Source organism: Pelophylax lessonae, assembly GCF_965119305.1.
Source record: "Pelophylax lessonae genome assembly, chromosome: 10".
NCBI classification, from domain to species: domain Eukaryota; kingdom Metazoa; phylum Chordata; class Amphibia; order Anura; family Ranidae; genus Pelophylax; species Pelophylax lessonae.
In genome coordinates, this window is record NC_138777.1 from 14,108,237 (window position 1) to 14,132,538 (window position 24,302).

General features: G+C 40.4%; 1 protein-coding gene across 4 annotated transcripts in view; it reads right to left on the bottom strand.

Moving 5' to 3' along the window:
• The window catches only part of MICAL2 (microtubule associated monooxygenase, calponin and LIM domain containing 2), a 398,277-nt gene that overhangs the window by 201,331 nt on the left and 172,644 nt on the right, over positions 1-24,302 (bottom strand). For all 4 annotated transcript variants that reach the window (XM_082270277.1, XM_082270276.1, XM_082270279.1 and 1 more), the window contains exons 7-14: positions 20,269-20,369; positions 18,395-18,652; positions 15,472-15,587; positions 9,484-9,610; positions 7,120-7,210; positions 6,879-7,026; positions 4,931-5,130; positions 2,796-2,908 (exon numbers count right to left, since the gene is read on the bottom strand). In XM_082270277.1, coding sequence (XP_082126403.1) covers positions 2,796-2,908; positions 4,931-5,130; positions 6,879-7,026; positions 7,120-7,210; positions 9,484-9,610; positions 15,472-15,587; positions 18,395-18,652; positions 20,269-20,369 — 1,154 coding nt within the window. The remainder of the gene's footprint in view (positions 1-2,795; positions 2,909-4,930; positions 5,131-6,878; positions 7,027-7,119; positions 7,211-9,483; positions 9,611-15,471; positions 15,588-18,394; positions 18,653-20,268; positions 20,370-24,302) is intronic.

Sequence of the window (24,302 nt, forward strand, 5' to 3'; positions counted from 1 at the left end):
AAAATCTCCTTACATTGGTGGCCTGTAGGAAAAAATCTCCTTTCGTTGGTGGCTAGCAGAAAAAAATGCCCTTATCATGGTGGCTAGTTGGAAAATGCCCCTTACATTGGTGGCCAGTTGGAAAATGCCCCTTACATTGGCGGCCAGTGGAAGAAATACCCCTTACATTGGTGGCCAGTGGAAGAAATGCCCCTTACATTGATAGCCAGTGGAAAAAAGCTCCTTACATTGGCGGCCAATGGGAAAAATGCCCTTTACATTGCTGGTTAGTGGGAAAATGCCCCCCCCCCCCCTTACAGTGGTAAAAGAAAAGTGGGAAAGACAGGTATGCCACAATGCTTTATAAGTCCAGTTTAGATTTATTATTCCCAAAACAACAGGTCAACAGATAGAAAAAATACATTACAGTAGTGGTTCTAATGTCACCCTTAAGGCTGTGGCCAATTTACCTCCTATTTCATGGTGCCTTCCCAGTTCCAGGGCCTATGATACTTCACAAAGCCAGCTGCATGACAACAATGATCCTTTTGCAGCTGGCTTTGTGAAGTAGCACAGGCCCTGGAACTGGGAAGGCACCATCAAATAGGAGGTAAATTGGCCACAGCCCAAGGAATCCCTAGCAACCTTTGGATGAACCCTTAGGGTTCCACAGAACCCTGGTTAATAATGGCTGTCCTATACACTGCTCAAAAAGCCTATAATCTTGCTGGAAAATCTTCTACAGACTTACCAACAGAAATGTTATGCAAAATTGGATACACACTATACAGCCAAAGCTTTGTAGACACCTGTCCATCACGCCTACTATATGGCCAAATGTAGGTGGAAACACCTCCAACTTTTCTGTTTCAGCATGACTGTTCCCCTGTGTACAAAGCCAGCCCCATAAAGGTATGGTTTGAATAATTCAGTGTTAAGAAATTTTAATGGTCTGCAAAGATCCCTGACCTCAACCCTGTATTTATTTGGACCTTCCTCCAACTTTTCTGTTTCAGCAAGACTGCGCCCCTATGTACAAAGCCAGCTCCATAAAGATGTCGTTTGACCAGTTTATTTTGGAGGAACTTGACTGGCCTGCAAAAAGCTCTGACCTCATCCTCACTGAACAACTTTGGGATGATATGGAACAAGGTTTGTAAGCCAGGTCTTCTCATCCAACAACTAGATGTACGCGACTTCACAAATGCTCCTTTGGTTGAATGACAAAGGACGCGTTTCTGGAACTCTGAACCCAACAAACTGATCCCTAATAGAAGAAATCAAGCCTCAAATACAAATTTTGGAGGCAGCACTCTGTCAATCCTTGAGGGCCTCTGGAGTAGTCCAAAAAGTATTTAAGGATGGGAGTGACACAAATCTAGAGTGAGTCCGGTAAAACTTTTTTTTTCTGAATGAGCCTAGACTAGGCCATGTCCATAATTTTCAAATAGGATGGCTAATGAGTTCATAATGGGGTGATGGTCAGGTGTCTATAAATTTGTGGCCATATAGTCTATACTGAATGGATAACCTAAAGGAGATGACACATAAATTGTCCAATGAGACTGTGATGTGTAGCCAGTTTAAGCTGTTTTTATAGGGGTGATCCAGTCGAATGTAACAATCTTGGTGGAATAGGGGACACCAATAGAGGTGCCGATACAAAAAAACTGAAGACTCTTACTCTCTATGTCTCTGCCTTTCCTCATTTTGCATTGCCTTTAACCACTTGCCGACTGCCGCAAGTACATTTACTGCGGCAGTCAGCCCCGTACAGGCAAAGTGACGTAGTACTACGTCACTCGCCTGTGAGCCTCTAGGGTGCGAGCGCGTGCCGCCGGAGGCGCGCTCCCGCCCCCGATCGTTCCCTAACATGTCCGCGCGTGTGACCGGCAGACCCGATGTCCGCCGGCCACTCGCGATCTCCCGCTGGAGAGGAAGAAAGGCAGGCGGCTGATGTAAACAAAGCCGCCTGTCATTCTCCCCGGTGTAACTGCAGAGATCATACGATCCTGCTATGTAGGATCGTATGTCTCTGTGGTTACATCACTAGCCACACCCCTTTACAGTAAGAAGCACGCCCCTAGGGACACACTTAACCCCTTGATCACTAATAAAGTAAACCCCTTCCCTGCCAGTGTCATTTTTACAGTAACAGTGCATATGTATAGCACTAATTACTGTAGTAATGTCACTGGTCCCCCCAAAAGTGTCGAAAATGTCAGTCAAGGGTCCGATCTGTCCGCCGCAATGTTGCAGTCCCGCAAAAAAAAAAACGCAGATCGCCACCATTACTAGTTAAAAAAAAAACAATAAAAATGACAAAAATCTTTCCTTTAGTTAGTAAACGCAATAACTTTTGCGCAAACCAATCAAAATCCGCTTATTGCGATTTTTTTTACCAAACATATGTAGCAGAAAACAAATTGGCCTAAAATGTTAAAAAATTTTGATTTTTACATTTTTTGGGGGGAATTTCATATAAAAAAAGTGAAAAATATTGTTATTTTTTCAAAATTGTCGCTCTTTTTTTGTTTATAGCGCAAAAAGTAAAAATCGCACAGGTGATCAAATACCACCAAAAGAAAGCTCTGTTTGTGGGGAAAAAAGGACATCAATTTAATTTGGGTACAGAGTTGCACGACCGCGCAATTGTCCGTTAAAGTCACGCAGTGCCGAATCGCAAAATAGGGCCTTGTCAGGAAGGGGGTAAAATCTTCCGGGGCTTAAGAGGTTAACAATGTAAATAATAACAAGTTACCTGATGTCGTTTATATTCTAAGTACATGTATTACAAAAGTTGTTTGGTTTCTCACCTTTGGCACTCTCTTTCTTGGTAATGTTAGGTTGAGGTAATTGTTCAATATCAAGTTTGATGGTTTTGAAGACAAAGCTTCCCCATTGTTCGCATTGTCCTTGCGGGAAGAATCTGTGAACATAAAAAGGTAAGAGTATATTAGATGGAAGAGTGGCAGATGAGAATTAAAGCAGGACTTCAGAGTCAAAACAATACTCTCTAAGTACACTTCCCAAAAATGAACATGCACACCACCCAACTAAATATTATATATCAAAATCTACCCTAAATTGGGGACAGGGCCTGGACCAGCGGTTAAGGATGTAAAGTTGGATATACAGTGCATTGCGAAAGTATTCGGCCCCCTTGAACTTTTCGACCTTTTGCCACATTTCAGTCTTCAAACATAAAGATATAAAACTGTAATTTTTTGTGAAGAATCAACAACAAGTGGGACACAATCATGAAGTGGAACGAAATTTATTGGATATTTTAAACTTTGTTAACAAATAAAAAACTGAAAAATTGGGCGTGCAAAATTAAATTAATACTTTGTAGCGCCACCTTTTGCTGCGATTACAGCTGTAAGTCGCTTGGGGTATGTCTCTATCAGTTTTGCACATCGAGAGACTAATTTTGCACGCCCAATTTTTCAGTTTTTTTATTTGTTAACAAAGTTTGAAATATCCAATAAATTTCGTTCCACTTCATGATTGTGTCCCGCTTGTTGTTGATTCTTCACAAAAAATTACAGTTTTATATCTTTATGTTTGAAGCCTGAAATGTGGCAAAAGTTCGAAAAGTTCAAGGGGGCCGAATACTTTCGCAATGCACTGTATGGCTGTATATTTAGCATGTATCAGGTCTATAAACCAGCAGTTCTGAATGAACAGTTGGATAAATGGCTCTACATTTAGGATGTATTTGGACTTTAACAGGGTTTCTCAACCAGGGTTTCTCCAGAGGTTACTGGGGGTGAGCAATTTCTGCCTCTTGGATAGTTACCACTGACACCAAATATCTTTTTAGCTATCTGTAAGGTGGTACTTCTTCCCAATGACCACAAATGTAGTGAAGCTTCTTCCAAATCACCATCTTGCTAATGATTCATGAGTTGTAGATTAAGTAATTTTTAGCAGAGGTTCCCTGACACTGGAACATTATGTCAAGGGTTCCTCTGTGATGAAAAGGTTGAGAAAGATTGGTCTATAAATTAGTAGCTCTGGACATGGGCATCCGCAGGTAGGGGCAAGGGGGGGCAAATGCCCCCCCCCCCCCTGGAATCTCAACCTCCCCCTTTTACAGTGATTGTTAAGCCACTTTATACCATCCTGTCTGGTCTTTTTAATAGACCTGTTTGCCCCAGAGTCTGTGTTTTAAAAAAATAAGCCATTCTTTACCAGTTTTCAGAGGGCTGAGGCAGCTCACATGACCCGTTGTCTCTCTCCTCTCCCTATCTGACAGCTGCCTGCAGCGTAGAGGACAGAGGAGGACAGGAGAGCTATGGATGACGGAGGCACATAAACTGACCACAGTGTCAGGGCTTAGTCGCCATGGTATACCGTGGTCAGTTTACAGAGGGGAGGACATAGCCAGGCAGGATCAGCCAGGTATTTTAGGTGATAGAAGGGGCCAAATTACACAGCACAAGCACTGTGTTGTATAACATTCTTTAAGGGAACAGGATCATTTTTTTTTTTTAATAAATGCTCCTGTTTGCTCTTTAAAAATTAATACTCAAAATAAGTATACGGAATAAGCCCCTCCCCTTCATGACATTGTTGAAAAAGGGGCAGAGCATTGGTGACCTTAAAATGTTGCCCCCTCCCCCCCTGAAAAAAGTTCTGCGGACGCCCATGGCTCTGGATGGACAGTTGAACAAATGGTTCTATGGTTCTATATTAAGGATGTATCAGGGTTAAAAAATCACAAGTTTTGGATGCACCGTTGATAACAAGGACATAAAGGAATGATTTGCATGGCCTTTCCTACTTTACTTAAACAAAGAATTGATTTGCATTTGCAACATACAGTACACATATCTTCTGTTTTAAGTTAGCAATGTTAAACCTCAGCTGTGAAGGGAAACTTAGAACAAAATAACCTTTCAAGACGGAGAACTCAGGTCATTCATAGTCAAGCAGAGCTACGTACCAACAGGCCTCAGCGGGGCTCCTCGGAATAATTCATAGAACTTGGAGAGGTACAAGACCATGCTAAGCTTATCGGGTTCTTCATTGGATGCCATCTCCTTGGCCGAAGTGATTGGAGAGATTCCAAATTCCTTCTCGGCGATATCAAAGGCCAGCTGGTTGTTTCTGACAGCGTCATCCTCGTTCAAAGAGTCAAAGTCACTGGTGGGGGGGGGGGGGGGGGGGGGACAGGGTCAAAAGACAGGCTCATCATTGAACATTCAGTACAAATAGCAAGATAAAATAATTGGACAGTGGGATTTGTCTCATTCAGGTAGAAAAAAGAAGAATATTTAGGGCAATGTATAGGGATTTTGGATGAAACCCACTGATCATTTTGATATTTACTGGTCCAATGTCCAATGCACAATTATGAGAAGGAAGTCAATTGGTCATTCTCAATGACGTAAGGTGGCTACTGATATGGAAATGATCAACTGGAACCTGTCCCAATCATCTGCCAGAATCACTCTCCTCTTTTCCCCTCTCCCTTGTTTAAATTATCTTTGATTATTTATTTTTGTCAGGACTTAAAAAGAATGAAAACTTTAAACCTAAAATATTTAGCATTCTCCTTTTAAGCCAGCAGATGGAGCTTTAGGCACCCTTTCACATGGTAATCTCTATTTATCCTGAGATCATTAGCTCATGTGCTGTCCCTTTAGCTCTGGGAATCATTTGTCATATATTAAATGTTTAATTTTCAAAAAAGATCATATACAAAGCAAATAAATCTGATATAAAATGTTTTAAAAATGTATGAACTGAAAAAATAAATAAATAAAATTTACCCCAATCTACTGCAGCTTCCCTTTAACTTTTTGTGTAGGGTCTTCCTTGTGTACTTTAGGTTTTATTAACATCTAAACTTTTAAAACAAAGAGCCAGTTAACTGCCCTTCAAATATTACTGGGGAATGACTGTGGCCAGTGGAAGTAGAAAATGCCCTGGCAATTGCAAAGGCCTGGCAGTCAGTGGGAGTAAAAAAATTCCGTTATTGGTGTTAGAGGGAGGAAAGGTGCCCCCCCCCATTGGTGTGAGTGGAAGGAATAGAGCCCCATCATTAGTGTCAGTCGGAGGAATAGTGCCCCCATAATTGGTGTCGGTGGGAGAATCAGTTCCCCATCTCTGGTGTCAGTGGGAAGAATAGTAAGCCAATGTTGGTGTCAGTGGGAAGAATAATGCCCCGCTGTTGGTGTGAATGTGAGGAATAGTGCCCCATGATTAGTGTCAGTCGGAGGAATTGTGCCCCATAATTGGTGTCGGTGGGAGAATCAGTTCCCCATCGCCTGTGTCAGTGGGAGGAATAGTACACCCATGTTGGTGTCAGTGAGAAGAATAATGCCTCATCATTGATGTCAGTGGGAGGAATAGTGCCCCAGCATTGCCGTCAGTGGGAGAAATAGTGCCCCATCATTGGTATTAGTGGGAGAAATAGTGCTCCATCATTGGCATTAGTGGGAGAAATAGTGCCCCATCATTTGTGTCAGTGGGAGGAATAGTGCCTCATATCAGTGGAAGGAATAGTGCCGAGGGCTAGATAAAGGCAAGAAAAGGGCGACATCAGACCCATGAGCTGCAGTTTGGAGATCCCTGCTCTATATTAAGACAAACTCGAAGCCTATACACATTGTCTATAGTTGGGCAGAACTCATATTGGCTGTTGTCCTCCTGCTTTCAATTATGGAGACACAAACCCTAGAAATACCAACACTTCATGTTCCCTATATCGTAGACACATTTGCAAAGGATGGATTGGTGACACCAGTTTCTATGGTTGTGTTCTCTAACTATTGCTTCCTCCTTAAGCCTCTTACTGTCCATTTATATAAACTACTGTTTCATATGACACTGCAGTCTGCAGAGCTAAGAAGGTTGCAAGGCATAAGTTCCCAATATGAGCAACTTACAGAAGATCTGGCCGAAAATGGTGAATGATAGCGCACAGGGCCAGGCCGTTTCTCCAGGAGTTGGTCAGGTTTGTGACATTGACATTCCGGTAGCCCTCTGTCTGCTTCTGACACCAGGTCAAAAGTCTGTTGGGTCTAACATCGGACTCTGATGGGACAAGGAGAGAAGGCCATTAGCTGAGTCCCAGGAAAAGGAGAGGATCAGAGTAGGGCTTGAAGGTGGGTACAGGCTCATGCTTACCATGCCGGCTTAGATTGACCGACCTCCTGATGGAACTCACTCTCTCTAAAGAACATCCTTGCAGCTCATTGGTGATGTAGAGATGCCTCACCTGCAGTCAAACATATGCCACAGATGAAGTTACATTTGCAGATCAATAACTAGATAAGTGCAACATTATATACAAATAATGCAAACATTATTTTTAACTCACTCTCTGTCTAATCAAAGATGTTCTCCATACACAACTGATACATTATCTGCATGGCTGCTTTCAAGTTGACATTGGCCTCTTTCAGCATATGTTCAAAAGTCTGGACATCTGACCACTACAGCTATATGGATTTGTCCGGCATCAGATTCCAAAACCATGAACCATTTTATGGAGTTGGACCTTTTATGGCTATTGGAAAGGCTCTCCACAAGATTTTGGAGTGTGTCTGTGGTTATATCTGTCCATTTGTGAGGCCAGGTACTGATGTTGGGAGGGAGGACCTGGCTCACAGTGTTGTTACTCATCCTGAAGGTGTTCAGTAGGGCTGAGCTCAGGGCTCTGTGAAGGCCACTCGAGTTCTTCCACACCAAAATGGATTTACCATATGGTGCTGACTTTGTGCACAGATGGACAACCATGCTTAAAAAAGCAAAGGGCCTTCCCAAAACTATTGTCACAAAGTTAGAAGTGCACAATTGTCAAAAATATCTTTGGATGCTGTAGTATTTAAAGTACTTTCACTGGAAACACCTAAACTTAACAATTTTAAGGTATGTTCACATACAGTTGGCCACATTGCAATGGTCAGGTATCTATAGACTTTGGCCATATACTCTTTAGAAAACCATTTATGAAATATCCCCATCCCAGTTCCCAGATAACCACAACTACAGTTGTCATTACAATACCAAATGACAGTGTACTGTCTAAGAAAACTTAGAAAAAGTTTGGCTATACAGTAAATACATATAATACAATTATATGCACAATTGGCCAGCCTTTGTCAACCTTTTTACCCTAGAGGAACGTGTGAAATAATTTTCAGGTTTTGGGGAACCCATGTTAAAACCTATTCACTGGGGGGGGGGGGGGGGGGTAAAGAGGAATAATGCTCCTTACATTGGCGGTCAGTGGGAAAAATGCTCTTTACCTTGGTGGTCAGAGGGAAGAATGCTCCCTTCATTAGGGGTCACTGGGAAATTGCCCCTTACATTGGTGGTCAGTGGAAGAATGTCTCCACCCCGACATTGGTGGTCAATGGGAAGAATGCTCCTTATAATGGTGGTCAGTAGGAGAAATACGCCTTTCATTGGTAGTGAGTGGGTAGATGCTCCTTACTTGATTGTGAGTAGCAAAATGTCCCAAATATTGGTATTCATTAGGAAGAATTCCCCTTATATTGGTGGTCAGTAGGAAGAATGCCTCTCAAATTTGTGGTCAGTGGGAAAAAAGCTTCTTACATTGGTGGTTAGTTGGACGTATGCTCCTTACATTGGTAGTCAGTGGGGAAAAAAGCTTCTTACATTGGTGGTTGGTGGGGAAAAAAGCTTCTTACGTTGGTGGTCAGTGGGAAGAATGTCCCTTACATTAAGGGCCTGTGGGAAGATTGCTCCTTACATTAGGGGTCTGTGCGAAGAATGCTCCTTACATTGGTGGTCAGTGGGAAGAATGTTCCTTACATTAGGGGTCTGTGCGAAGAAAGCTCCTTACATTGGTTGTCAGTGGGAAGAATGACCCTTACATTAGGGGACCGTGCGAAGAATGCTCCTTACATTGGAGGTCAGTGGGAAGAATGCTCCTTACACTGGTGATCAGTGCGAAGAATGCTCCTTACATTGGAAGTGAGGGGGAAGAATGTCACTTACATTAGGGGTCCGTGCGAAGAATGCTCTTTACATTGGAGGTCAGTGGGAAGAATGCTCCTTACATTGAAGGTCAGTGGGAAGAAAGACCCTTACAAAGGTGGTCAATAGGTAGAATGTTCCTTACATTGGAGGTCAGGGGGAAGAATGCCCCTTACATTGGTGGTAAGTGGGAAGAATGTACCTTACATTGGTGGTCAGTGGGAAGAATCCCCCTTACATTGGTGGTCAGTGGGATGAATGCTCCTTACATTGCTGGTCAGTGGGAAAAATGCTCTTTACCGCGGTGGTCAGAGTTCCACACTTACAGACAGTTACAAAGATCATTTCTTGTCCCACAGCTGGCCAAGTGGGAGTGGCCCTCTAATCAAATGGCAGCTCAAGGAACCCCTAGTAAGCTCTGGAGGAACCCTATGATTCCACAGATGGCTGGTTGAGAACGGCTGCAATAGGCAATGAAATATACTGAGATTGACCAATTGTAATAAACCATATTTCTTCCTTTCCCTTCTCTTTGTGCACACGCACCTGATGCCCCCGGACACAGTTGGAGTTGAGGTTGGGGTAGCGGCTTGCGGGGTCGATCGTGTACTGGTCAAAGTTTTTGTTAATGTTCTCCGGCGTCGTCTGAGGTAGCAAACGATAAATACTCTCCCTGAAAGAAGACAGAACATAATCAGATGTCTACAAACTCCCTGGAGATTCATCACTCTTCAGATATTTCCTTCACTTTGGAACGGCTTGCCAAAACTGCCATGTGGCGCCGTGGCCAGGGGAAACCGTCATTTCATCTAAATCAGTGTGATTTGCAGGGTAAATATGCAGCACACCATACATTACATGATGTCATCTCATTGTGCGCTCACGGAACATTCCCCGAGGTATAATCTTCTCCCCCCGGCCGCTAAGCGGGGATGTAACCACTCACCATAAATTACCTACAAGCTGCTTTTTTTTGGGGGCTTTTTACATTTTTGACAGATTATTTTTTTTTTTTTAAATCGGTGACCACAGACAAGTGAGTCAGAAATGAATCAAGGACACGTCTTTACCGTTCGAGGAGAAATGATGACCTCACGTGAGCAGCCCATGCCTTAGATTGAATCCAGCTAGGAAGACTGTTCCACATTAAAGTCAAACTTTTCATTTTTGTTTCAAAGTTTCGGTTTGCTGACCACAATGTGTAATTGTGTAGCCGCACTGAGCATAATTATTTTTATATATAGCATACTGAGATACCTTATTACCATGCCAGCTGTCCTGGATTTAGAGGGGCAGTCTCCAACGCTGGAGATCTAGGAACATCCATGTTTTTTTAAAACGAATGTCAGATTCTTTTTTAAAAAGCCGTCATCTATTGAAGTAGAGCTTGTATCTGATATATATTTTGTAGTGTATGCAAACCAGGGTGGATTGATTTAAATAGAGTTGATTTAAATCGCTGGTAAAAAAAAAGGCTTGATTTAAATCATAATTTTTTATGGTTTTACCCCATTAATGACAGGCCATTTTTTGCGATTCGGCACTGCGTTATTTAACTGAAAATTGTGCAGAAATAGAGCTTTCTTTTGGTGGTATTTGATCACCTGTGCGATTTTAATTTTTTGCGCTATAAACAAAAAAAAAAGAGCGACAATTCTGAAAAAAAGAAAAAAAACACAATATTTTTTACTTTCTGCTATATAACATTCCCAATAAAAACAAACATTTTTGTCATCATTTTAGGCCAATTTGTATTTTGCCACATTTTTGGTAAAAAAAAAAAATCCCAATAAGTGTATCTGATTGGTTTGCGCAAAAGTTATCGTGTCGACAAACTAGGGAAAAGATTTTTGTCATTTTTATTTATTTATTTATTTTTTTACTAGTAATGGCGGGGATCTGGTATTTTTAGCAGGACTGCGATATTGCGGCAAACAGATCAGACACCTACAGTAACTGACATTTTTGACACTTTTGGGGGGACCAGTGACATTACTACAGTAATCAGTGCTAAAAATATGCACTGTTACTGTACTAATGGCACTGGCAGGGAAGGGGTTAACACTAGGGGCGATCAAAGGGTTTAATGTGTCCCTATGGGTGCTTTCTAACTGTGAGGGAGTTGGGCTTTCTGCATGAACAGAGAGAATGTGTTACTAAAGGTTTCCTCGCATCCAATTCGCATTAAAAGAGAGTGTACCCGGCTCTCAATGGAGCCGGTTCACACATCTTCGAGGCGGCCACGGAGCGCATTGCACAGGGTTCCTGTGCATCATTGGCTCCATTTTAGGTCTGAATTCAGGCACAAATTCAGGCTTGATTCGTCTCTGAAACAGGGAACAGGGACACGCCGGACCCCCTGCTGTGGGCCGTACCCGCACACAGTGTGAACCCAGCCTCACTGTACTAATGACACTGGCAGGGAAGGGGTTAACATCTAGGGCGATCAAAGGGTTAAATGTGTTCCTAGGGAGGGCTTGCTAACTGTGGGGGAGGTGCTTGTACTGTGGGAAAGGATAGATCCGTGTTCCTGCTTAGCAAGAAACAAATGATCACAGCCTTCCTTTGTTACAGATCACCGTTCTGCCTGTCTACCCAACGAATGGCGGGTTTCAGCGGACATTGCCCCCATGACCCAGAAGTGCAGAACCCCGTACAGGTTCGTGGTTCTGCCCAGAGTGGCTGCCCTGCCGCAGTAAATGTATGTTGGGCAGTCAGCATCAAGTTAAGTTAATCGAACCAGCTGAAGTTAGAAGCTTATTGGCTACCATGCACAGCTGCACCAGAGTTTGATCTATCCAATGGCAATAATAATAACAATAATAATAAAAATAATATTTATTTTTTTGTTGTTCAGGTTTGGTTGTTTATTTACTATTACTTATTTATTATTAATAATTATTACTATTATTATTATTAATATTTAAAATAATAATAATAATATTTTTTTATTATTATTATTTATTTTATATATACATATATATATATATATATATATATAAATATATATATATTATTATTAATAACAATAGTAATTTATGTAATATATATTTTTAAGGTTAGGGATTATTTATTTATGTAATATTACATATTATTAATTTATATTTTACTTATTTATTATTCATGTATGATGATTGTTAGTTATTTGTGTATTTATTGTAAATTTATTTATGCATATATTATTACAAATTCTTAATTTATTTTTTTTACATTTTTTCATTTGAGCAGAAAATCACGCAAAAACGCTTGACAAAGCAAACTAAAGTGAACAAAAGCGCGAAAAAAACACGCAAATCACACGTTTCCATTAATTTCTATGGGGAAAAAAAGAACCAAAAATGCTGAAATCTGCCCAATTAGAGCTACAAAAAAAGCTCCAGAAAGATGTGAACCATCTCCATAGAGGATAATTGATTTTATTTCTCCTCCAGTGTTCCCCCAGCTTTGAGGTGTGAATGGGGCCTATGGATTACAGTATAGGATACAGTAAAGGATATGGTATGGGATACAGTATGTGATACTGTATGTGATACGGTATGGGATGCAGTATGGGATACGGTATGATGAGATACGGTATGGGATACGGTATGGGATGCGGTATGGGATGCGGTATGGGATACGGTATGGGATACGGTATGGGATACGATATGGGATATGGTATGGGATACAGTTTAGGATATGGTAGGGGATACGATATAAGATATAGTATGGGATATGGTATGGGATACGGTATGGGATACGATATGGGATACGATATGGGATACAGTATAGGATATGGTAGGGGATATGATATAAGATATAGTATGGGATATGGTATGGGATACGGTACGGGATACGGTATGGGATAAGGTATGGGATACAGTATGGGATACTGTGTGGGATACGGTATGGGATACGGTATGCGATACAGTATGGGATATGGTAGGGAATACGATATGGGATACAGTATGGGGTATGGTATGGGATACGATATGGGACACAGTATGGGATACGATATGGGATACGGTATGGGATACGATATGGGATACGATATGGGATACAGTATAGGATATGGTAGGGGATATGATATAAGATATAGTATGGGATATGGTATGGGATACGGTACGGGATACGGTATGGGATAAGGTATGGGATACAGTATGGGATACTGTGTGGGATACGGTATGGGATACGGTATGCGATACAGTATGGGATATGGTAGGGAATACGATATGGGATACAGTATGGGGTATGGTATGGGATACGATATGGGACACAGTATGGGATACGATATGGGATACGGTATGGGATACGATATGGGATACGATATGGGATACAGTATAGGATATGGTAGGGGATATGATATAAGATATAGTATGGGATATGGTATGGGATACGGTACGGGATACGGTATGGGATAAGGTATGGGATACAGTATGGGATACTGTGTGGGATACGGTATGGGATACGGTATGCGATACAGTATGGGATATGGTAGGGAATACGATATGGGATACAGTATGGGGTATGGTATGGGATACGATATGGGACACAGTATGGGATACGATATGGGATGCGGTATGGGATGCGGTATGGGATACAGTATGGGATGTGGTATGGGATGCGGTATAGGATACAGTATGGGAAATGGTAGGGGATACGGTATGGGATTCGGTATGGGATGTGGTATGGGATACAGTATAGGATATGGTATGGGTTACGGTATGGGATGCGGTATAGGATACGGTATAGGATGCGGTATGGGATACAGTATGGGATACGGTATAGGATACGGTATGGGTTACGGTATGGGATGCGGTATGGGATGCGGTATGGGATACGATATGAGATGTGGTATGGGATACAGTATGGGATGCGGTATGGGATGCGGTATGTGATACAGTATGGGATGCGGTATGGGATGCGGTATGGGATACAGTATAGGATACGGTATGGGTTACGGTATGGGACACTATGTCCTGACCAGGCCAATGTTCAGTTGAAGAAAATACAAGTAAATGAGGGTGTGCGAAGTTCAGCAAAGGATGAAATTGCAATGGCTTTGTCTGCAATTGATAAACGTCATGGATAAACCCAAAAAAACAGTTTCTCCCTTCTCTGTATTCAGGACACCCTCACAAATAATTCATCCCATACCGATTTCAAATAAAGACATAAATACAATTATTTTTAGAACGTGTTGCTAATTTTAACTGAAATTAGTTTTCCATTGTTGAAATTAATTCCTGTTTTGTTGTATGGAGTCACACTGAGATGAGCGCCTCCACCCACAGCCGCGCATTCTCAGCCCTACGCCTCCCCTACTGTACAGTACTAATTATTTTCTGATTGTCTCTAAAGTGATGATTAATCTTTGGAAACTTAAAAGGCAACCAGCCGTGAGTCAGGGAACGGAGAACTCTCCAGGAATACAATCTTAAGCAAATCATTTTTTGCAACTCTGTTGCAAAGTTTCCTACCCGGAGATCCTGCCAATGACAGTACTTTCTGCTTCAAGGTGACAACGCCAAGCCACCATCTCGCAATTAGTGGCACTGATCTGCACTGGTAGGTGGTGCTAGTGGGCACTGGTAGGTGGCACTGGTGGGCACTGGTAGGTGGCACTGATGGGCACAGATGCTCCTCTCCTCTTCGGGACTGATGTCCTTCTGACAGCAGCCAGCGACCGGCTTTCTCTTCTTCTCACGCATGAGGAGAACAAAAAATCTGATCGCTGGCTGCTGTTTACATCACGTGATCAGCTGTCATTGGCTGACAGCTGATCACGTGGTAAGGAGTCGGGACCGACTCCTTACTCTGATCTGTGATCAGCTGATTCTCATGGACTCGCTGATCACAAAGCGAGCAGCGCACGCTCCGCAGGGAGCGCGCAGGCAGCTCATGCACAGGAAGATGTACATGGACGCCCTCCCAGCAATTAAGGTCCACGCTGTAGCCATCATTTGGCTATAGGAAGGAGTTAATAAGTTCATACACAGTTTACAATGCTTCAGCTTTGAATGAACACAGTGAGTGATCAGTAGCAATCATTCACTGTGTTCACTTAGAAAAGGAAGAGGTCGGTAATGACCAGCCCCTTCCCCGCTCTCCATCCTGAAGATCCCTGCAGCTGCTGCTGGTGGAAGAAGGGAGGGGGGAAGTTGCCCAGGCAGAAAGAGAAATCCAGATCAGTGCAGCGGGTGGGGGAAATAATTGAAGCCGATCTTTTGTGGCGCTCACTGCAGCAGCTGGAGCAGGAAATGTCAGCTTTCAGCTGCTGCAGTGAGCGCCACAAAAGATCAGCTTCAGTCATTTCCCCCACCCGCTTTATCCACACTCTATCCACATGATGCCCCCTGTGGAGAAGGGGGGGGGGGGGACTGTAGGGGCCCCCTATGTACCTGGGGCAAAAAGATGGCAGAGCATGTGTCCCAACAACAGGGGGTTATGGGGGAGGATAGCAGGGCAGCAGCCATGATGGTTTGTTGGCTTCATCCTTCTATGGGACAATCATATCTGTAGCTGTTCTTTTTGGAATACTGGGAGAAATCCTACCTTTCAGCCAGAACCTCGAGAGGCGGTGTCCCCTGAGCCCAGCTCTTCACCATCCAGGCCGTGTCAAAGGCTGCCAAAAATCCTCGGGCACAGCCGGTCCCCATTGGCCAGAAAGGCTGCAAGACAAACAGGTTATATTTCTTCAGCTGGACACCTGAGATGTCACACTACAAAAAAACGGGCAATGCAACAACACGGGACTAGAAACCGGGGAGGTCACCCAACATTCCTGGAGGTCCAGTTTATGTCTAGCTCCTCCTCCCGTCTCTGTAATACCATAGCAATCTCTCCAACATAGCACTCTCTCTGATGTGACAGTTTCTTATAACATGGCAATCCCTCCAACATAGCACTCTCTCTGATGTGACAGTTTCTTATAACATGGCAATCCCTCCAACATAGCACTCTCTCTGATGTGACAGTTTCTGTAATAACATAGCAATCCCTCCAACATAGCACTCTCTCTGATGTGACAGTCTCTGTAATAACATAGCAATCCCTCCAACATAGCACTCACTCTGATTTGACAGTCTCTAATAACATGGCAAATCCTCCAACATAGCACTCTATATGTGTGACAACCTTCATAATAGCATAGCACTCTCTCTGATGTGACAACCTCTGTATTATAACAATCCCTCCAACATAGCTCTCTCTGATGTGACAGTCTCTGTAATAACATGGCAGTCTCTCTGATGTGACAGTCTCTGTAATAACATGGAAGTCTCTCTAACATAGCACTCTCTCTGATGTGACAAACTCTGTAACCATATGGTAGTCTCTATGATGTTAAAGTCTTTGTAATACAATTGTAGTCTCCAACATAGCACTCTCTTTAATGTGACATTCTTCTTACTAACATAGCAGTCTCTTCAACACAGAACCCTCTCTGATATGACATCTTTTGTAACAACGGAGCAATCCCTCAAACATGGCTCTCTCTCTCTGATGTGACCTCCTCTATAATAACTTGGCAGTCTCTATATCAACATGGCATGAGAGCCTCTGTAACAGCATGGTAGTCTCTATGATGTGACAGTCTCTGTCATAACATGTCAGTCTCTCAAAAACAGCACCTTCTCTAATGTGACAGCCTCTGTAAAACAGCAATCCTTCCAACATAGCATTCTATCAGATGTGACAGACTCTGTAACAACATAGCAGTCTCTCTGATGTGAAAGTCTCCATAATAGCATGGCTGTCTCTCCAAAATAATACTCCCTTTATTGTGACAACCTTCATAATAACATGGCAGTCTCTCCAGCATAGCACCCACTCTGATGTGACAGCCTTTTGTTATAAAATTGCAGTCTGTCTAAAATAGAACCTTCTCTGATGTGACAGCCTCCCTAATAACATAGCAATCCCTCCAACATTGCACTCTCTCTGATGTGACAGCCTCCCTAATAACATAGCAATCCCTCCAACATTGCACTCTCTCTGATGTGACAGCCTCCCTAATAACATAGCAATCCCTCCAACATTGCACTCTCTCTGATGTGACAGCCTCCCAAATAACATAGCAATCCCTCCAACATTGCACTCTCTCTGATTTGACAGCCTCCCTAATAACATAGCAATCCCTCCAACATAGCACTCTCTCTGATGTGACAGCCTCCCTAATAACATAGCAATCCCTCCAACATTGCACTCTCTCTGATTTGACAGCCTCCCTAATAACATAGCAATCCCGCCAACATAGCACTCTCTCTGATGTGACAGCCTCCCTAATAACATAGCAATCCCTCCAACATAGCACTCTCTCTGATGTGACAGCCTCCCTAATAACATAGCAATCCCTCCAACATTGCACTCTCTCTGATGTGACAGCCTCCCTAATAATATAGCAATCCCTCCAACATAGCACTCTCTCTGATGTGACAGCCTCCCTAATAACATAGCAATCCCTCCAACATTTCACTCTCTCTGATGTGACAGCCTCCCTAATAACATAGCAATCCCTCCAACATAACACTCTCTCCGATGTGACAGCCTCCCTAATAACATAGCAATCCCTCCAACATAACACTCTCTCCGATGTGACAGTCTCTGTAACCACATGGCAGTCTCTATGATGTAAAAGTCTTTGTAATAATATTGCAGCCTCTCTAACATAGCACTCTCTCAGCCTTTGTAACAACAGGGCAGTCTCTATGATGTGGCAAAGTCCGCTATCATAACCTCCTGCTTATGAGCCATGTGCCAGATTTTCTATGGGTTTTAGGTCAGACGAGTTTGCTGGCCAATCAAGCACAGTGATACCATGATCATGTGACCATGCTTTTGGTACTTTTGGCAGTGTGGGCGGTGCCAAGTCCTGCTGAAAAATTAAATCAGCATCTCCATAAGGATGGTCAGCAGAGGGAAGCATGACGTTCCCTGGAATTTCCTGACCGAGGGCTGCTCTGACTTTGGACTTGATAAAACACAGTGGACCAACACCAGCAGATGACACGGCTCCCCAAATCATCGCAGACTGTGGAAAATATTGCATTTCATTTGGAAATCAAGATCCCAGAGTCTGAAGGATTATTCGAGAGGCACAGAATCCAAGTTGCATGAGGTCCAGTGTGAAGTTTCCACAGTCAGTGATGATTTGGGGAGCCGTGTCATCTGCTGGTGTTGGTCCACTGTGACCCACCATGTCTGAAGAACTGGACCTTGATCTGCAAAACGCACATCATGTGCCATGGCTGTCTACATTTCCAACATATAAAAGCAGATTTCTCTTCTCATGAAAGGCAAGAAACTCCATAAAATACAAACCTTCTTTGCAAAAAAAAAGTGAGAAGAAGGTAAAAATTGTATTTCAGCCATAACTTTATTAGCAACTTAGATGATGACTAGACAATAACCTCTCCCATAGAGAAACCCGCATACACTGGACCATTGAGTGGACACCATGCTTCATAAGTGGACCTACCTCAAGTAAACTGTCTCCGACAAGGGCCACCAGGAGATGGTGTCCGTGCCGTTCTCTGACCAGGGCGGCGTTTTCTGAGGCGTACATGGAGGTAAAGTCAAACATGGCTACATCGGGCTGCTCGTAATGGTTGATGGCGAAGTCCAAAGATGGCAGCTGGTAGTTGGTGGCGAAGTCTGCGGCTTCCCGGGCATAGGATTGCAGGTTGTCCTGATCCACGTTTTCGGTACAAAGCAACACCTCGGCATCAGCATAATCCTGCAATGAATGAAAGTGGTGGGCCAGTGACAATCAGGCTTGGAAGGAAAAAACTAGATGATATTGGACATCCTCCAGGCAGGAAATAAGCCAGGTTATTATTATGAAGATCTCAGAACATAGCAATAATTTTTAATAAATTTGTAATTTATAATTAATTGTCATATTATTATTAATAATTAATTAATAAATAATAAATGTAAATAAAAATTATTATTTATAATTTTAAAAAATTATATATATATATATATATATATATATATATATATATATATATATATATTATAAATCTAAAAATAAATTATAATTAATAATTTAATACTATTAATTATAACTACAGGTGTTAAAAAATATTATAATTATTAATGTATGTATTCATTAATGGATTGATTACTATTAATTATTGATTATAACTGCAGTTGTTGCTATAATTAATTTACAGTTCATCTTTAATTTATAATTAATTGTAATATATTATCTGAGTTTATTTATGTGTAGCAATATTTACTTTTATTTTTTTAAATAGTACTTTAACATTGTTTAAATAAGACATTGATTATATTCAGTTTTATATGTTTGTAGCCCTGACGAAGGGGAGCCTTTCAAAACTCCCGAAACGCATTGGTTTTTCCTTGGCAATTTAAACTAAAATATAAATCTTGTTATTAAAATGAATTTACAGTTCATTTTTAATTTATAATTAATTGGTAATATATTATCTGAGTTTATTTATATGTAGCAATATTTACTTTTATTTTTTTAAATAGTACTTTAACATTGTTTAAATAAGACATTGATTATATTCAGTTTTATATGTTTGTAGCCCTGACGAAGGGGAGCCTTTCAAAACTCCCGAAACGCATTGGTTTTCCTTGGCAATTTAAAGTAAAATATAAATCTGTTTATTAAAATGAATTTACAGTTCATTTTTAATTTATAATTAATTGGTAATATATTCTCTGAGTTTATTTATATGTAGTAATATTTACTTTATTTTTTTTAAATAGTACTTTAACATTGTTTAAATAAGACATTGATTATATTCAGTTTTATATGTTTGTAGCCCTGACGAAGGGGAGCCTTTCAACGCTCCCGAAACGCATTGGTTTTCCTTGGCAATTTAAACTAAAATATAAATCTTGTTATTATAATTAATTGACAGTTCATTTTTAATTTATAATTAATTGGTAATATATTCTCTGAGTTTATTTATATGTAGAAAAATGTACTTTTATTTTTTAAATAGTACTTTAACATTGTTTAAATAAGACATTGATTATATTAAGTTTTATATGTTTGTAGCCCTGATGAAAGGGGGTGGGGGCTTTCATAACCCCCGAAACGCGTTGGGTTTCCTTACCAATTTAAACTAAAATATATTTCTGGACTTTTACGAATAGAATATTGCTTCTATTCCTTATCCTACATCTACGTCTTCCTAAGAACCATCTACAGAAGTCCTGAGATAAATAGAACTGCCAGTGGAGCTCTGATATACCCTTTAGGTAATCATTGATAATCCAATGTCCCTCGCCACTAATGTGTGTTTTATGTAAGGGCCTGTGAGGTGAATTTAATGCTGAATTAGGGCCAATGAATGAACAGACTCCACCTACGTTCAGGATGACCCCCTTGTCCAGCAGACTCTGCTTTTTTGCAGTCATCACGAAATAATGCGTGCTGTCCTTGTAATACACAATGTTCTCGAGGTCGATCCCTGGAAGCAGAAACAAGATAAAAAAAATAGGTTTATTGTCCAGGAAAAGCCGCCAGTGATGTCTTCTGCAGCCGCGATTCTTGGAAAAGCGTCCTCTGTGTTTATTTCAATAAGAGATTACAAGAAGAGTATGACTGCGCACTGCGCACAGATCCTGAGCCACAGCAACATTGTATCTATTGTCAGAGGTTTTTTTTTTTTTAATATTGAATAGGAGGTGAAAAACTTTCTCCACTAAGGCTGCGTGAACATCTGAGGATTTTGTAAAACGCGTGCAATTTTGTGCACATTTGTGAATCACAAAAACCACAATTCGAATTTCAGGAGGAAGGTTATATTATTTCTATTTTATTCTATTCTTCTGTATTCTTTTTTTTTCTATTCTATATTCTTTTCTATTCTATTCAAATTTATTTTTATCGTTTTTATTCTATTCTGTTATAATATTTTCTATTTTATTCCTTTATTTTCTATTCTATTTTTTTTTCTTCCAAAATTGGAATTTGATTTCAAAACTATTTGAAATTCGAATTTCAGAAGATGGTTATATTCTTTCTAATGTATTCTATTCTTTTTTTTTCTATTTTTTTTATTTTTTATTCTATTCTTTTTTTTTCTATTCCATTTTATTCTGTTCTTTTATTTTCTATTATATTTTGTTCTGTTTTACTCAATTTTTTCTATTCTATTCTTTTATTTTCTATTCTATTTCTGTATCTTCTATTTTGTTCTGTTTTACTCTTTTCTATTCTTTTCTATTCTATTATATTATTTTCTATTCTATTCATATATTTTCTGTTTTATTTTATTCTCTTCGGAAATTCAAATTCGAAAAACTATTCAAATTCGATTTGAAAACTTTTCGAATTCGATACTATTTGAATTTCATTCGAAACGTTGTTTTTCGTTATTTCGGACTCGTTTAAATTAGTTACTATTTTATTTCGGAAATTTAGATAGTAAGATAGTACATCCAAATTTCCAGATAATGAAAAATTTGGCTGAATTTCAAATTTGAATGAAACGAACCGCACATGTCTACTCAAAATGCACACAAACATGCTGCGATTTTGCAAGCGCTCTCAATATGCCCAGGTGTGAATGAATGTGAAAAAACAAAAATTAAACCCGCGCTACACAACGTGAGAATTTAAATAAAGATAAATGCAATATTGGGCAGCTGCTGCAGACACTAAGAAAGTCTTAGGAAAATATGATGAAACCGAAATTATGCAGCGCTAGCTCAAAACAAAGTGTTAAGTGTTGTGATATAAATACAATAATCAGTATGATCAAATATACAAAAAAAGTGCTAAGTGCTTATAAATATCTGAGCAGTAACAGATAAATATATAATTAAATATGATAGTGCACAATAAATAAGTGATTGAAAATAGTCCAAATAAATATTCAGTGCTTGAAAAAGTCCTTATAGTGATCCAATTAAGGTGCCAAGGTGCCAAATAATTAAGGTGCTTGCAGAGTGATATGGTGCCCCTCAAGGTTCCCCACTCACCAGATTGCAGATAATCATAGACCTTCAAAGTTATTGCACATTGCCCGGGATCTTTACAGGACCAGAACTTCTCCTATGTAGCCTTGGAAATTGTTTTGGGTCAGCTTCCGCTTCCACCGTTAAACAAAAAAATGGCCATACATGGTGAAGTAAGTATGAGCAATTTTATTCCCAAAAAAAATTTAGATGGGTACTCACAAGCAAGAATATAACTCAGGCATATACAAGGAACTCGTGTGGCGCCGCTCTCGGCGTGCGTTCAAGGTGGAGCTACCTGGCGGGATTGTTTGGAGTTGGCGATCGAACAACAAACAGGTGGGCCGGTCCTTTCTGTGCTAGCGGCTGAGGAAAACAGTCCAGATGTATTGACGGCGAAACGCGTTGACGCACTTCCGGTCGCGGACCAAAACAAACGTCACTTCCGGTCAGGAACTTCCTGTGTGTGGAACGCACGCCGAGAGCGGCGCCACACGAGTTCCTTGTATATGCCTGAGTTATATTCTTGCTTGTGAGTACCCATCTAAATTTTTTTTGGGAATAAAATTGCTCATACTTACTGTATGTATGGCCATTTTTTTGTTTAACGGTGGAAGCGGAAGCTGACCCAAAACAATTTCCAAGGCTACATAGGAGAAGTTCTGGTCCTGTAAAGATCCCGGGCAATGTGCAATAACTTTGAAGGTCTATGATTATCTGCAATCTGGTGAGTGGGGAACCTTGAGGGGCACCATATCACTCTGCAAGCACCTTAATTATTTGGCACCTTGGCACCTTAATTGGATCACTATAAGGACTTTTTCAAGCACTGAATATTTATTTGGACTATTTTCAATCACTTATTTATTGTGCACTATCATATTTAATTATATATTTATCTGTTACTGCTCAGATATTTATAAGCACTTAGCACTTTTTTTGTATATTTGATCATACTGATTATTGTATTTATATCACAACACTTAACACTTTGTTTTGAGCTAGCGCTGCATAATTTCGGTTTCATCACACCAGGTGTGAATGAGCCTTAGGCGGGAGGCAGGAGCATAATTCAAAAAGTTTTGTCACCATATAACAGGAAGAAGCTGAACAAGGACCCTGGTGGCAGTATTACCAGGGAATAATTTAATGAAAGTTGAAGATTTAAAAGGACTAAAAACTAATTTTGAATTGCCGTTAACCACTTGCCGCCTAAAAGTACTGTGGGCGGGCGGCACAGCCAGGCATAGTCAAGTACCTGTACATTGCCTGGCACATGGGCATTCAATGCGCTGCTACTAGGACTGTTACCGGTACCTGGCTACTTTCAGCGGTCGGGAAATCGTGATCACTATGCGTTCACATGGTCACAATATAAACAAAACTGTTAGGAATGATTTTCTTTCATAACAGTTGTGCTTACTCTAGTGATGCTGTGATTGGCCCACAACTATCACATGGTAACTGGGCCACCCTATACTATGTGGTTAGCTGTAGCCAATCAGAGATCACAATAGTATTTAAGCTGTCATGAATGGCTTTCATGACAGCTAAAACTATTGCTTATACCAGTGATCATCACTGGTGTGAAAAAAAAACATTCCAGATCAACCCCCTCAGAGTAGTACAGTGTAACAATGGTGACACTGAACTACTATGACAGAATGTTAAAAAAATAAATAAAAAAAAAGATGTTAAAAGAAAAACAAATGTTTAAAAAATGTAATAAAAATTATTTAATTTTTTTTTTTTTTTTACATACTGCCACCAGTCAGTATCACTGATCACCGCCACGTCATTCATATGATAATGTTGTACTGCATGGTGACTATATGTAAAAAAAAAAAAAAAAAATAGCAAATAAAAGATGTTAAAAGAAAAACAAATGTTTAAAAAAATATAATAAAAAATTATTAAATTTTTTTTTTTTTTACATATTTTTCTTAGGCAGTATCACTAATCACTGCCACACCAGTGATGTGATAATGTTGTACTGCACTGGTGAGTATAAGAAAAAAAAAAAAAATAGCAAAAAGATGTAAAGAAAAACAAATATTTTAATTTTTTTTTATAAAAAATTATTTAATAATGTTTTATTTTTTTTTTACATACTGTCACCAGTCAGTATGGCTGATCACCGCCACACCAGTCATATGATAATGTTGTACTGCACTGGCTACTATTGTGAAAAAAGAATACAACTTCAGACTGTCTACTTTCCAAAATAGGGTAATAAGGGGGGGTATTTCTACTGTCCTGGCATTTTAGGGCCTTAAGAAATGTACTGAGGCCGTCAGTACATCACGAATGATCAATTTTCAAATATACATCTCATGGTTTGTAGACGCTATAACTTTCACACAGACCAATCAATATACACTTTTCGGATTTTTTTTTTTACTAAAGACATGTAGCAGAATACATTTTGGCCTAGATTTATG